Here is a 15102-nt window from a genome sequence, read left to right on the forward strand (position 1 = left end):
GGTTTGCTACTGCAGGACGGTTTGCTTTAATGCAACTTTATTCTTTTACTTTACATTTATCAGATCTATCACATTTATCACTTTATAGCAAAAACATAATGATACAAATATCCATGTGAATAATAATAATAATTCAGAGTCTTTTGGGGGTTTTGGTACTTTTACTTAAATGTTTTGAATACATCCTAAAAGTATAAAAACACATCTTCAAATGTCTTTTTATAAAAGCTGAAACTAATCAGCTGATGGCAGGATGTCAGCTGCCTGAGTTCATATTTAATGAAGTTAATGCGTGACGGAGGAAGCTGGAGACCCCGTCCGCCCAACACCAGAGGTGAAGAACACGCGTACTAGATCTTCTACTAGCATTCAGAGGCACAAGGACCACTGAGAGGAGATCTCAGCGTCCCTGAGTTCTCCTCCACATCCCGCCCCCCTCTGGCATCTCCACCTACCTGCTTGTAGATGGATTCAACGCTAACGAGTTCAAAAGAATGCCAGTGATGCCAGGAAGGATCTGGGAGAAGAGCCGCTGGAGTGAGAAGGTACAGAGGAGCTGAGCTCAGGACACAGGTCTCCAGGTTCACTCTGTCATCTTTAAAGGCTTCATCACCAAAACCAGTAACAACACATGCGCCTTATTCGCTACGGTGCAAACCCTCCAGAATGCGCCTGCTCTTCACTGAGGAAGTTCTTCTAGCAGGAAGCAGGGTTTCTGCTAAACAACGTCTGTTGAGATGTTTTGACACAATTTCAATCCACCGTGGAAGTCTGGAGGACATTATACAACATCTGGACTCCCCGTGCTGCTGCTTGGATGTTCTACCAGGAAACTGATGTCTTGCAGTCAGGCTGTGGACAGTCTTCTTGCGCTGCATTTCACACCCGAGGACAGACTGAAGCTCTGCGTAAGACTCTCTGGCACTAAACACGTTTGAAGGACCAACGATCCTTCACCAGGCTCCACTGTGGGGCCTCTTCTGTTTAACATCTGCATGCTTCAGCCAGCGCAGATCATGTTTGCCGTAACAAATGTGCAGATGACACACACGCGCCTACGTGACCCCAGACAAAGGTCAAAGGTAAACGCATGGAACAAATCGATGGGCCAGAATCGTCTTCAATTAAAGTCAGAAGTCAGCTTCAGTCAGTTATGAACCTGGATTCAGACCATCACAAAATCTGCATATTATCACCTGCAGGATGCACCAATCTTAACTTGTTTTTCACCTACATTCTTTTTTTATTAGACAACATTCTGTAATATTACAATTATGAAACTACGGATTACTGACTTTACAAACTGACCACATTAATGGTTGAATGTTATTATCTCAAGTCATTTTATTGGACCGGACTATGAAACACAAGTTTTACACGTTTTCAGGCATTTAAATAGTTATTTAATACAATTGTTCAAGTGATGAGGTTCATTATTTGCCTGAGAGCCAAAACTCAGGGCGGAAACGCGTCACATTCTCGGGTCCGCGCACGAGAGCGCGCCCGGCTCTCGCAGAAGTGACGGTCTGTCCGCGCGTCTCCCTGACAACGCCACTATTGATATGCGGCTCGTCAACGCCCGTGACGTCACTAAACGTCTTCAGGAAGCGCCTCCACCTGCACAGGTGTGCTCGGTTTCCCTGGTATCACGTGACCTGCGTAGTTGTGCGCTTGGGTCTAGAACCGCGGAAGTGAAGAGAGAGCTGAGAGACGCGCGCAGCTCACCTGTCCGCAGGTGAACAAACGGAAAAAGACAAAAGTGAGTTCATTGAAACTGATCAATTTGCCTCTGAATGTTTCTGTTACCTGTCCTGGCTACCTCTTTACTGGTGTCTCTACCCGTCTGTCTCTCTGTGTCTCTACCCGTCTGTCTCTCTGTGGGCTTACATGTCTCTGTGTCTCTACCCGTCTGTCTCTCTGTGGGCTTACATGTCTCTGTGTCTCTACCCGTCTGTCTCTCTGTGGGCTTACATGTCTCTGTGTCTCTACCCGTCTGTCTCTCTGTGGGCTTACATGTCTCTGTGTCTCTACCCGTCTGTCTCTCTGTGGGCTTACATGTCTCTGTGTCTCTACCTGTCTGTCTCTCTGTGGGCTTACATGTCTCTGTGTCTCTACCCGTCTGTCTCTCTGTGGGCTTACATGTCTCTGTGTCTCTACCCGTATGTCTCTCTGCGTGTTTACCTGTCTGTCTCTCTGTGGGCTTACATGTCTCTGTGTCTCTACCCGTCTGTCTCTCTGTGTCTCTACCTGTCTGTCTCTCTGTGGGCTTACATGTCTCTGTGTCTCTACCTGTCTGTCTCTCTGTGGGCTTACATGTCTCTGTGTCTCTACCTGTCTGTCTCTCTGTGGGCTTACATGTCTCTGTGTCTCTACCCGTCTGTCTCTCTGTGGGCTTACATGTCTCTGTCTCTACCCGTCTGTCTCTCTGTGGGCTTACATGTCTCTGTGTCTCTACCCGTCTGTCTCTCTGTGGGCTTACATGTCTCTGTGTCTCTACCCGTCTGTCTCTCTGTGGGCTTACATGTCTCTGTGTCTCTACCTGTCTGTCTCTCTGTGGGCTTACATGTCTCTGTGTCTCTACCCGTCTGTCTCTCTGGGTTTACCTGTCTCTCAGTGGTCTGGTTCTACAGGATCTGCAGGTTCTACTCGCGTGTCACAGGTTGTAAAGTCACTCTGTGGGGACACACGTCAGGTGACGTGTCCTTCTGAGGGACCTACGGGTCTGTGAGGAGACTCTAGTGGTCTTCATGGGTCTAGTGACGTGGGCTTATAGGAGACATGTCCTACTTGTCCTCATGCCTTGACGTTCGCGCAGCATATGGTTGTCTGTGTGGACATCTGTGTCCAACTTCTGTCTGAAACATCTACACCTCAGAGGAGACCCATTGAGAATGGTCGGCTTGGTGGACGCTCCTGGTGGCGTTGGGCCTGTGGAGCGTCTCCCTGGTGGTGCAGCGGAGCTCCATCAGGAGGTCAGCCGGACCACGTTGTTGTATTTCTGTGTTTCCTCTCGTGAAGACGATTCAAAATGTGAACCTTCAGGGACGTCCGTGTTTTCTTTCTTTTTTAAACACAGGCTTCCTCTTCTTCACCTGCACTAATAAAGAAAAAAAAGAAGTGCCCTTCAAAATAAAAGCAATGCAGCTCTATTCCGTGCCTGATGTTCCCATATTTACCCACATCTGGTCTGCTCAACGATCAGTCCTGTTCAGCTAACATGCTCTCAGTGAAGAGTTGGGACTCTTGATTTGTTTGGTCAAATAGCAGAGGGGGTTGATGGGTGAGCCGTCGTCATGGTGACGTCAGTCCGCTCCTGTTGTTTGAACAATCGACTTATCAAACTGGTTTTAATGACTTCATGGAACTTTAGTGAGATTAAAACCTGTTTTACCTTTCGATGAACTGCTTAATGAGTCATTACATAATGAGATGTTTAATGACTCCACCCATCCTCCTCCAGCTGAGAACAGCAACACAGTCTACCAGAACCCTGGAGGGGGTTTGGACCTGAGACATTTTTCCCTTTAGAGCATCACCTCCTCCTTTACAGACCAAAACAACCTCTTCATAGATGTATAGAACGTGTATCAACATACACGTACTTCTAGACCACTAGAACCTCATTCATGATGAACAGAACCTACATAATGACAACTAAAACCTCATCAATAATGACTAGAACCTCCTCGAAGACCAACAGAAACTCCTCCGAGATGAACATCATAGAACCCGTGTTGCCGTATCAGCAGTCCAACAATCTGCCGACAGCAGCACATTCCTGACCCATGACCCGTCGGCCAGAGGATCCAAACACAACCGCTCGAAAAATGTTTGTCCACAGACAGAGGGTCACATTTCTGTATTTTGTTCCAAAGTTCTCGATCCAGAACTTTCTCCAGAACGTGTGAGAACAGTCGGAAGAGTCGTCCTCTGAAACAGCAAATAAATCTGTTAGTTTTAATCCTAATAAGGTCCCAGTCCGGTCACACAGGTCCATCTGTTCCACCGCCAGAACCACAAACGCACATTCAGCAGGTTTTTGGTCTGATGGGTGAAGATTTAACGAGGCGTGTCATTTCTTTACAGTGAACAACCCGATCCCCTCGAACCTGAAGTCGGAGGCCAAGAAAGCCGCCAAGATCCTGAGAGAATTCACAGAGATCTCCAACCGCAACGGACCCGACAAACTCATCCCTGGTGAGAGTCCAAACCCGCTTTGGATCCACTACGAACCCAGAGCGGACGTTGATGCCTGTGCTTCTCTTCCAGCTCACGTCATCGCAAAGGCAGAGGGTCTGGCCATCATCTCCGTCATCAAGGCCGGCTTCATGATCACCGCCAGAGGAGGAAGCGGCATCGTCATCGCCAGACTGCCCGACCGACGTAAGGCCCAGAAGCTGCACCCTTCTGGTTCTGTCTGTCGCTGTGTGCAAAGACCATTTGAACACGTTGTTAAAGACTTGGAGAGTTGGTTCTCTCAGTCTTTGAGTAGAAGGCAGCTGGCGCTGAACGAGCAGGTTCTGCTTAGGTTCTGCTTCCCTTGGTTTAGTATTTCTACAGACAACATACATTGATGTATACCTGTTTCTCCCAGGCACCATGCTTCCATATTGGGGTCAATGCCTGCACAAATGAACTCCTCAATGGGCGATTCAGGGCTCGGCCTCAATGGCCAAAGACCTCAATCTGAACAGCTGTATGAAGGCAAATAAAGAATATGTGTTTTGTAGACTGGGTCTCTGTAAAAGGTCCCGTCGAACAGAACGCTGTGGATCCCATCCCTTCAGTTCTGAGGTCTTTTCACTTCTTATCCAACAAACAGCGGTTTATGAAGCTCTGGTCCGTTTAGGGCCGTGTTGTTGGATTGTGCCTGGTAGTCTATGCTGGTGTGTGAGGAGGCTCTTGTGGTCTTTGAGGTAAGGTCAGGATTTTCTTCGGGCCGTTTCGCGTTGCCGCGGTAACACAGATAAATTCCCTGCGGTTCCCCCCGGCGTTTAGTCATCTGATGAGACCCGTCCTGATGTTCATCTTCAACCGCAGAGGAACTCTTTTCCTCCGCGGGGTTTTCTGATTGGTTTTATTGATTAAAGCCGCAGTTTGATCGGAATCTCAAAATACATTGGCACCAATCGGTGTGAGTGAAGCTTCAGAGACGGCGTCTTTGCTTCATTAAACAATGTCTCTGTCAACCTTTTTGCCCCAGGTAGTTGTACTAGTAACCAAAGCGTGTCTGATCCATCTTTTGTGATCAGGCTGGTCGGCACCGTCGGCCATTGGCATCGCCGGCCTGGGAGGAGGCTTCGAGATCGGTGTGGAGGTGAGTCATCCCTCCTAGATTTCTCTATGGATCTAAGCCGTTTGAAATGCCCAAATGAACATTTTATTTCGACTTGATGATGGAAGGCTCCTCCTTCAGGTGTCCGACCTGGTGATCATCCTGAACCACCGGAGGGCCGTGGAGGCCTTCACAGGCGGGAACTTGACGCTGGGCGGCAACTGCACCGTGGCCGTAGGACCCGTCGGCAGGTGACAACAACTCAAGCCACTAATGTTAATTTCATAATAATAATAATAATAATAAGGTCTGTGTGTGTGAGAGATGATTATGGTTATATTAAACACCGTGTAACAATCATAAATACAACTTTATTATTGAGACTGTCCTTCATCTTTAAATGGAACCTAAAGCAGTAGACAAAGCAAAGACAAAACGTTTTTGTCTTTGTCCATTTAGTGTCAATCCTTTTGACGCATTTAACGGAAATCTCACTGCGAAAATGCTCGTCCCGACTTAAAAAGAGACCCCCTTAACCGTTTTACTCTCGTACGTCCTATAATCCGTGCATTACATTCTTCCCGCATTTGGCGAGTGGGCGGTGCCAATGTCAAGCCCTTTGTGTGTATGTGACTCACCATTGTAGTCCACTACTCAACAGCCACTTAAATAAACCTCTGAGAAAATATTCAAGTAAGCCATGCAGAGACAAAGGCCTTCACCAAGGACTCGTCTGGACTCAACTCCTCTTAATAAGTTATTCTGTGAATTTTGCTGCAGCTTTTGGTTCAAATCAAGTTTTTTTTTTTTTTTTTTTTATCACGGCAACAAACAAAGAAGAAACATGACGTTGTTGGCAAAGGTAACGACAGAGGGCCAAGGATTGCGCCCTGTGGAACACCTCGCAAAAGCGTGACGGTGCGCTCAACATTGGTCTTTATCGCCCCGCTGTTCAGGAACGTGGAAGCTGATGTGGCGATTCGCAGCACTACGGCGGTCTTCACCTACTGCAGATCCAGAGGGTTGTTTGCCGGTATTTCTCTGGAGGGATCCGGCCTCATCGAACGCAAAGAAACCAACCGCAAGTACGAACCGCTGGCCGCCACCGCCTTCATTGGGAGTTTCGTTCACGTGAACACAGGTATAGTTAGAAAATGTGTTTTACCCGCAGGTTCTATGGGAGGGATATCAGAGCGTCTGCCATTTTGTTGGGCGATGTGGAGCCACCGGATGAATGCCACAACCTTTACCACATCCTCCAAAGCTACACCGAGGCCTACACCACCGAGTGGACCGCCAAGAACATGCGTCCCAAGGTAAATGCGTCACCGTCTACAGCCGCACCACATTGCTTTGACCAAGGATTATCTTCGAAGCCATAAGGCTTCATGTGGGAGAGTTACTGGTGAAATTTAATTGGCTGCAACAACTTCAGGCCCTTTCTCCAGTGGAAATATTAACCTAATTGGGTCATCACATGTCATTTAGCTGAAGCTTTTATCCAAAGCGACTTAAAATAAGTGCATTTCAACCATGAAGATAAAAACTCAGAAGAACAAGAAACAACAATATTATTGAATCTGCTGATAAGATCCATCATAAGTCCAGTTTAAGGTCTACAGTGTGTTAGTGTTTAGTCTGAAGAGTGTGTCTTTAGTGTGAAGATGTGAAGGCTCTCTGTGGTCCTGATGTCATCACAGAGCTCCTTCCACCATCTAGGAGCAGGACAGCAAAGAGTGGAGATCTAGTCCAGTGTTCTGCTCTCAGTGAGGCACGAACAAGCAGCTTGATGTTGGGATGGAGGGTTTCACCAGGTCCTGGATGGAGACTGGACCCCATCCATTCACAGCATGGTATCTGAGCACCAATGCTTTGAACTGGATGAGGCAGCCACTGGTAACCAGTGAAGAGAGGAGTGGAGTAGTGTGGGACAACTTAGGAAGGTTGAAGACCAGTGCAGCTGCTGCATTCTGGATGAACTGCAGTGGTCAAATGGCGGCAGCAGGGAGACCTGCCAGGAGACAGTTACAATAGTTCAGGAGATGTCAAGAGCCTGGATCAGTACCTGCGCCTCCTTCTGAGTGAGAAGGTTTGTATTCTCCTGATGTTGTAGAGCGTGGACCTACAGGATCCTGTTGTCGCTGTGATGTTGGGAGTCAAGAGTCACACCGAGGTTCCAACAGTCAGAGTGGAGGTTAACACAGAGTTGCCAAAGTTAACAGTCAGGTCCTTGGTGGGAGAGTCTTTTCCTGGAAAGAGAAGTAGTTCAGTCTTGTCTGGGTTGATCTTCAGGTGGTGAGCAGACATCCACTGAGAGATGTCAGTCAGTCAGTCAGAGATCCGAGTGAGGGAAGGAGAGAATTAGTTTGGTGTCATCGGCATAGTTGTGGGAGGAGAAACCATGCGAGTGAATGACGGAGCCGTGAGAGTTGGTGTAGATGGAGAAGACCCAGGACGAAGCCTTGAGGAACTCCAGTAGTAAGAGGACAAGGTTCCGACACCGATCCTCTCCAAGTTACCTGGTAGGTGCGGGCATCAAGGTAGGATGAAAGAAGGGAGAGAGCAGAACCTGTGACACCAAGTTCCTGAAGGGAGGAGATAAGGATCTGGTGGTTTACTGTGTCAAATGCTGCAGAAAGGTCCAGAAGGATGAGGACAAAGGAGAGCGAGGCGGCTCTAGCAGCGTGGAGATGCTCTTAGACAGCGAGGAGAGCAGTTTCTGGGGAATGGCCCGCCTTGAAGCCTGACTGGTGGGGGTCAAGGAGGTTGTTACGGTGGAGATAGGAAGAGAGATGGTTATAGATAGCACCTTCAATTGAAAATACAATTGGTCAGTGTTTTTTCTGTCTCTCCAGTCGTCTTTTACTTCATCAAGACCTCCAGCTCCTCAGAGACCGCCTTCCAGCTACCAACAACCGCCCTCCAGCTACCAACAACCGCCCTCCAGCTACCAACAACCGCCCTCCAGCTACCAACAACCGCCCTCCAGCTACCAACACCATCAACCGCCCTCCAGCTACCAGCGACCGCCAGCCAACACGGGTAAAAATGCCATCTACCCCAACATCTCCATCTATAAATCTGAGACTTCAGGTGAGTTTGACTTCCTCCATCCTCTCGTCTCCTATTATTACATAGAGATTATTACATTACGATATTATCCAAAGCGACTTACAATAAGTGCATTTCAACCATAAGGATTCAAACATTACAGTGCTTTGAACTGGATTAGGCAGCTACTGGTAACCAGTGAGGAGTAGAGCATTGTGGGAGAACTCGGGAAGGTTAAAGACCAGTCAAGCTGCTGCATTCTGGATGAGCTGCAGAGGTGGAATTGAGCAGGAAGACGTGCCAGCAGAGATTATTATGAAATGGAAGCTTCCTTTTGTGAAGTCCGTCTCTCCTTCTATATCTCCTTCTCTCCTATCCTATCACTCCTCTTCCTTCACTATATCCTTCTTTCCATTAGTAGCCTTCTTTCCTTCCCCATCCATCCTTCTACCCCTCTTGCTTTCCTTCTCTACCTCGTTCCCTCTTTCCTTCTCTGATTACTGGTTCAATTCAGGTCTTTTATTAACTTGCCACCTTTGGTTAATAAGAACCCCAGCGACTCATCAATAATCTGTGTGTACCTCCCCCTAGTGGACACAGCTTCAACCTGCAGCTGCTGTTACATAATCAAAGATTAATAGAACAGAGAGTTGATATTAGAGTTAAATTGTTGAAATTTCTGTTTCAGATCAATTTTCCTCCAGAAACTCTGCAAACAACGGTACGACTTTGTCCTGATGAAGTTCTCATTTTAATGTGAAAGTAGTTTCTGAATCATCTACATATTTTCCCTCCCAGGCGGTGGCTCGTCGGTGGGCGGGGCCAGCGGGGAGCTCGTCGTCACGGCGACGCACCCGTTCTCCGGTCAGCAGCCGGGCGACCTGAGCTTCGCGCCTGGCGACCGCATCACCGTGGTAACCAAGACCGACTCGGAGTACGACTGGTGGGAGGGGCGACTGGCCGACGGGCGCCTCGGCATCTTCCCCGCCAACTTCGTCACATACTGATGCCCCGCCCCCCTCCCCCCCCCGGTGGTTGGAGTTATGGGGTTTGGGCAAATTGAATCAAAAGGTGACGTTGACCTTGCTCTGAGGTACTTTCAAGGTTAAAAGGATCAGCAACTAGGGACACAATTTAGTCTTCCAAATAAATTCATTACAGTAAACTTCTCCACATTAATGAAACTTCCAAATAATTGAAAAAGTACAAATGGAGAAACTCTGCTGTGACTTCCTGTTCTTTCCCCTTTAAACCTAAACCGAATTTAAGGTACTTCAGAATAAAAGCACTTTTCACAACACTTTTTGGCAGAAAATAAAAATAAAAATGTAACTTTCTTCACTGTGTTCGTTTCAAACTGTATTTAAAAGTTTAATTTGTGGGATCTGTTACGTCAGGATGTTTTATTAAAAGAAAGCTAAATGAATTTGTATAATATCTACAAATACAGAAAAAGCTCTGTGAAATCCACCAAAGTAGGTTGTTTTAATGGAATAAAATGTGATTGATGAAATATTTCTGTATTGTTAAATGATGGGTGTGATTCCAGAGGTTGTCCTGCAGAGAGCGCTGCAACGTAAAATATGAACCTTCATTTTCACATAAACGTCTCCACTCAAAATACAGAACACACGCTTTTCAAAACTATTCAAAACTCAATAGTGTGTATTATTCTGACTGATGAATGCTAATACTGTTATTAAATACTACTGCAATCATCATTAATGAAGGAGACTTTTACATTTTAATTATTTGTAAAGTAGTATTAAGGAAAGTATTTGCAACTTGTACCTATTGTACTTCTGAAGGAGGAAAAACAACATTCTTTTTCTTGGTTTACTTTCACAGAAATGAAAACAAAACATAGTGAAAACCAAAGGGTAAAAACAAACAGTCATGTGACATCATCGTATGACATCATCAGCGTCTTCATCATGGCACCGTCCTCATCCTCACCGGCTCTTTGGCCTTTCATTTAAAATCCAGAATAAAAACAAACCAAAGAAAGTAGTTCAATGAAGTTAAGACTGTGTGTGTGTGTGTGGGTGTGTGTGTGTTAGTCCTGTGTGTGTGTGTGTGTGTGTGTTAGTCCTGTGTGTGTGTGTGTGTGGGTGTGTGTGTGTGTGTGTGTGCGCGTGTCGTCTTTCTCTGCAGGGAGTGTCTCAGTCTCAGTACTCCTGGTTTGGCTGCTCACCAGCTTCCTGAAAGACACACAGACACACACACACAGACACACACAGACACACACACAGACACACACACACACAGACATGAGTCGACACAATGATTAACTTCACAGCTGTGTGTCTAAATCTGACTTTTGGGTCACACTGTTCTTTCTTGAAGACTCTTCTAATCGGGTGAAACATTGAAAGAAATAACCCCATAAAGATGTGCTTATTGATCTGAGAGTTAAAATGTCAGTGATTCAGTTCGTATCCGTCAGGTTGACTTCTTGCACACAGGAAGCTTGGAGGAGCAAATGGAACCAGACAAAGTAGATAAAAATATCAAGTCATTATGCAGAGTACTGAGCTGGCTTACAATGGATCTCATTCGTTCTCACCACTTCCTCCAGAGGGCGCCCGCGCTGGGGAGGCGGGGCTTCGGCTGCCGGTCGCAGTCCTCGACGGAGTCCGGCAGCGGCACCCCGCTGGTCTCTGGCAGCAGCAGACACAGAGCGCCGCCCACGATTGGTCCGCTGCTGTACGCGATCATGGCAGCCAATGAGATGGCCCCGTTGGGGGTGGAGGGGACCGCGGAGTTGACCAAGCAGCCAATCCGGAAAGACAGGTTGACCAGGGCCACACACCGCTGTCTGGATCATAACGACACGTGTGACGTCAGACACACGATGCACTCTTTACGTGTGCGTGTGTAGTAGCACACGTGTGTGCGCCTACCGGACCACGGTGGGGAACAGCTCGATGCTGTACAGGACGGAGATGAAGACCGCAGCCAGGATGCAGAGTTTCCCCAGGAGAGCGAGACTCATCACCAGCACGGGATGAGCTGCACACACACACACACACACACACACACACATCAATGACATCACACACACACAGGAGACATCAGCTGATCAGTGATCAATGACTTCACACACACACAGGAGACATCAGCTGATCAGTGATCAGTGACATCACACACACACAGGAGACATCAGCTGACTCTATGCTGATGACACCCTACTGGACGCCTCTAACGTCAAAGCTAATTATGCTAAAATGTATTGTATGTATAAAATGTATGTATTGATATGTAGATATCAGCACTGATCATAGTGATCGGATACCACCTCTGATTGATTACCGTTGTATCGGGACAGCAGTAACGACAGGAAGCAGGCCGCTCCGCTCAGGGTCAAAGCGAGCATGGTGATTGGCCGGCGTCCCAGGCGAACCAATGGGACGAGGAGGCAGGGCGCCTCCGATAGGCCGGAGAAGAACTGGGCGGAGTAGACGCCGACGCCGAAGGAGCCGATGTTCATGCAGATGCCGAAGTACGTCAACGCGGACGCCACACTGAGAAGGGGCGGGGAGGGGGTTAAGCCACGCCCCCTTGGATCTGGTTTCGACGTGGATGTGTAAATGCGTGTGGTACCTGATGAAGCTCATGACGAAGAGCCGAAGGAGGACGGTGGGATGTCTCAGGTAGATGATGTCACTGGGGGCGTGGCCTCCAGGAGGCGGATCTTTCTGATCCTCAATGTCTTTCTGCTGGTCGGACAACAACAGCTACACACAGTACACACACAGTACACACACACAGTATACACACACAGTACACACACACTCATTGAAGAACACTGACGCACTTTAACTGAGACAGTGTGTGTCTGCGTGTGTGTTTACCAAGTCCAGACACCGTTTATCCGCCAGGCTGTTGTCGCGGTAACGATCAAGCACCTCCATCTTCCTCCTCAGCAACAGCCAGCGAGGAGACTCCGGAATCCACCTGGAACCGAAGAGGACGGCGTTAACAGGTCACCCACCGACAGACAGACAGACAGACACACAGGCAGGCAGACGGGACGGGTGCACCTACAGGTAGAGCGGCAGACAGATGACCTGCGGTACAGCCAGCAACAGGTGCAGCCGCGTCCAGGTGGCGCTGAGCCAGGCCAGCGGGGCTCCGCCCATAATGCCCAGGCTGAAGCAGAAAGGCAGGAAGGCCGACGCCCACAACCGAGCCGCCACCGGCGTCCACTCCACGGCTGCGGACGGAACAAAAAATGCTAGAAGTAAAACTCGCCCACTCTCCGCCAATCGCCATAGCAACGACGACCCATCGGAGCGGTGAGCTTTCATAAAACCAGCAGCCTTCTCTTTGGTAATCAATGGTTCAATGTGATGATTCCAATCAATCATATTGTATCCAGATATTGTGACATCAGCAGATATGAAACGACATCATGATGAAAGATTCTACATAATTATGTTAGACATTGTTAATCACATGTAGTCACCTGGTTAACAATTAAATCAAGTAGTAAATAGAATTATGACGTCATTATTGGTCCATATGACTCATTTCTTGTTGGTGTCGGTTCTCTCTGACCAATCAGATCCCGAGGTCTTGACTTCCTGGAACCTGGACCGACATGGTTCCATGAATATAACCAGGTACTAGAGCGAGCAGAGAGTCATGTGACGTATATACAAGATGTGGATCAATGGGGACCTCTATGGACACAGTGCTGCTCCCCAGAGGACAAACCCTTCAAAGTTTAAAGAGGCCTTGACCTCTTCCTCTACTGCCACCTTCTCAAGTCTAGTTTGGATATTACGATACGTAGTCAACATGACGCCACCCATTGGTTTGTGAACAGATATTTTGACCGCCGCCATCTTGTTTTCTAGCAACCAGTATTAAGGGAACTCTATTTGGTACAAACCTGCAGAGCGGTATTGAGTTAACTAGTTGGCCAATGACATGGTTGTTATATGATCTGTGGAAATGAGAGGCCGAAAAGGTCATCGTGACCCTTAAGAACCCCGTGGCTTTTGAATAGTCCACGTGGCGTGATGTGATTGTCTGGTGGCAAACTCCAAGGTCTCTTCATGGACAGCAGGTGACCACATGTGAGGAGGACGTAGAGACGCCGCATGCATCTCTTGTGGAGACCTGTCAATCGGCGTGTAGCCCCTGGTGGTCACCAGAGAGAATGCAGCTTCACTTCACTCGAGGAAAGGAGGTCGTCTCCTTTCCTCGAGTCCTCAGGATCGCTGGTTGAAATGAACCTGCTGCCCCCGTGCACTCAACCAGAGGTCAGAGGTCAGAGGTCAGGAAGCTGGCTGGCAGCTGCCTGTGTTCCTCATTAGACCTCAGTGGGCTTATCTGGGACACGGGTTCGTTATCGGCCTGGCGTCCCACCGGGGTCCAATAAGGATCTCCAGAGACCAGGTGAACCCTGACCCCGAGGAGGCGGGAGCTCCTTACCCAGACTGAAGGAGCAGATGTTGATGCAGCAGCAGCAGACGCCCGTCACGCAGCGCACCGCCAGGTACAGGAAGGCCTGGGGGAGGAGGGCGGGCACCAGGCCGCACAGGGCGTGCACGTACACGCACACCAGCAGCACCGTGCGCTTCCCGTACCTGAGAGGCGGCGGGGAGAGGTCAGCGGGACAGGTGAGTCACAGACAGACAGGTCCACGACGGACAGGTGGCCGTACCTGTCGGATATGGCTCCTCCCACCAGCGACCCCATCAGCAGGCCCACCATGTAGAGGGTCTGAGCGCACGCCAACCAGTCGGTCCAGTCACACACTGACTGACACACGCACACACACACACGCGCACACATGCACACACACGCGCACACACACACACACACACACACTTTTAAATGCTTCAATTGATTTTATGTCCATAAATGGCCCAAAATGCCCACTTTCTCTCAGTTTATATGTGTATATTTGCACATTGTAACTGTATATATCTCATTACATGTGATACATATAATACATTATAATATGTAATATATTATTTTGATAAAGCTTCAGCTAACTCGGCTTCTTTAGCATTTGTCCGCGCACATAAATAAATAAATAAATATAAACACATGACACGGACAGGATGTAATACATTTAGCTTTAGTTGAAATATTTATATTTCAAGCTTAATATGCTCTTAGTATCACGTACTTCACTGTACTACACATCTTGCTTGTATATATTTGTTGTATTGTGCTGTTGTGGTGTGTTTTCTGATTGCGTGTCCATGGAAACGAGTCACCTTGTTTGTGGACACACAGCTTTGTGTTAGATTGTGTCATCCGTTGTGTAACTTCTGTCTTTAATCCCTGTTTTTTACAGGATTACAAAAAAAACTGCGGATAAAATGGCCGCCACTCACGTCTCGCTTCCCGCCACCCGAGTCCTCCGCGGCCCGCGACCGGTTGCCGCCTCCCTCCGTGCCGTTGCCATGGCGACAGGAGGCGCCGACCACGGCGCCGGCGTAGACGTCCAGGAAGAACAGAAAGGAGGTGAAGAAGTGGGCGAGGGCCAGGCGCCAGTAGACGGAGAGCTGCAGGGGGGACATGGCGTCCCTTGGGGACGGGGGGACGCCCCTCCGGCTCCGTCCTGAAGGGTCCATCACTGGCTCCGCATGGCGTGTGTTTGTGGCGAAGCGAACAGCTGCTGAAGGAGAGCTGCTGACCGGACGCCGCTCCGAGTGAACTTTGGCCACGAGGCCCCCACCCTGCCAACCCTCCCCCTTATAAGGACGTGGCCACCTGACTGCGACGGGGCGCCACCCGCTGGTCACCGGATGCAT

The 15102-nt window shown here is 48.5% G+C and overlaps 2 protein-coding genes across 4 annotated transcripts; one reads left to right on the forward strand and one right to left on the reverse strand.

Moving 5' to 3' along the window:
* The first annotated feature begins 1279 nt into the window (after positions 1-1279).
* Positions 1280-9822, forward strand: sh3yl1 (SH3 and SYLF domain containing 1). Its single transcript, XM_037476793.2, has 10 exons — positions 1280-1759; positions 4087-4197; positions 4270-4383; positions 5253-5317; positions 5417-5526; positions 6232-6360; positions 6447-6591; positions 8131-8368; positions 9015-9047; positions 9125-9822. Coding segments are annotated over exons 1-10 (1155 nt in total). The 5' UTR covers positions 1280-1758; the 3' UTR covers positions 9334-9822.
* Positions 9823-10382: 560 nt separating this feature from the next.
* Positions 10383-15082, reverse strand: si:dkey-190l8.2. 3 transcript variants are annotated; one of them, XM_037476457.2, is made up of 10 exons: positions 14683-15080; positions 14001-14098; positions 13769-13923; positions 12374-12542; positions 12181-12283; positions 11930-12063; positions 11639-11850; positions 11230-11338; positions 10893-11144; positions 10383-10527 (listed from the first exon to the last, which is right to left on the reverse strand). In XM_037476457.2, exons 1-10 carry the CDS (start codon positions 14920-14922, stop codon positions 10383-10385), a joined length of 1617 nt encoding a protein of 538 aa, XP_037332354.2. In that variant the 5' UTR covers positions 14923-15080. The 3 variants fall into 3 exon arrangements, with proteins under 3 accessions (XP_037332354.2, XP_037332374.2, XP_037332363.2); XM_037476477.2 differs by having other exon boundaries at positions 14001-14094; positions 14683-15077; XM_037476466.2 differs by having other exon boundaries at positions 10447-10527; positions 10871-11144; positions 14683-15082.
* Between the last annotated feature and the right edge of the window lie 20 nt (positions 15083-15102).

The sequence above is a fragment of the Pungitius pungitius genome, chromosome 3, assembly GCF_949316345.1.
Source record: "Pungitius pungitius chromosome 3, fPunPun2.1, whole genome shotgun sequence".
In the NCBI taxonomy this organism is placed as follows: Eukaryota; Metazoa; Chordata; class Actinopteri; order Perciformes; family Gasterosteidae; genus Pungitius; species Pungitius pungitius.

Coding starts and splice junctions, on each gene's coding strand:
- sh3yl1 (XM_037476793.2), top strand. Junction 8,369..9,014: donor CTATAAATCTGAGACTTCAG/GTGAGTTTGACT, acceptor TTTCTGTTTCAG/ATCAATTTTCCTCCAGAAAC. Junction 9,048..9,124: donor CAGAAACTCTGCAAACAACG/GTACGACTTTGT, acceptor TTTCCCTCCCAG/GCGGTGGCTCGTCGGTGGGC.
- si:dkey-190l8.2 (XM_037476457.2), bottom strand. CDS start 14,922: ATGGACCCTTCAGGACGGAGCCGGAGGGGCGTCCCCCCGTCCCCAAGG. Junction 11,851..11,929: donor TTCGTCATGAGCTTCATCAG/GTACCACACGCA, acceptor GCCCCTTCTCAG/TGTGGCGTCCGCGTTGACGT. Junction 10,528..10,892: donor GGCGCCCTCTGGAGGAAGTG/GTGAGAACGAAT, acceptor TGTGTCTTTCAG/GAAGCTGGTGAGCAGCCAAA.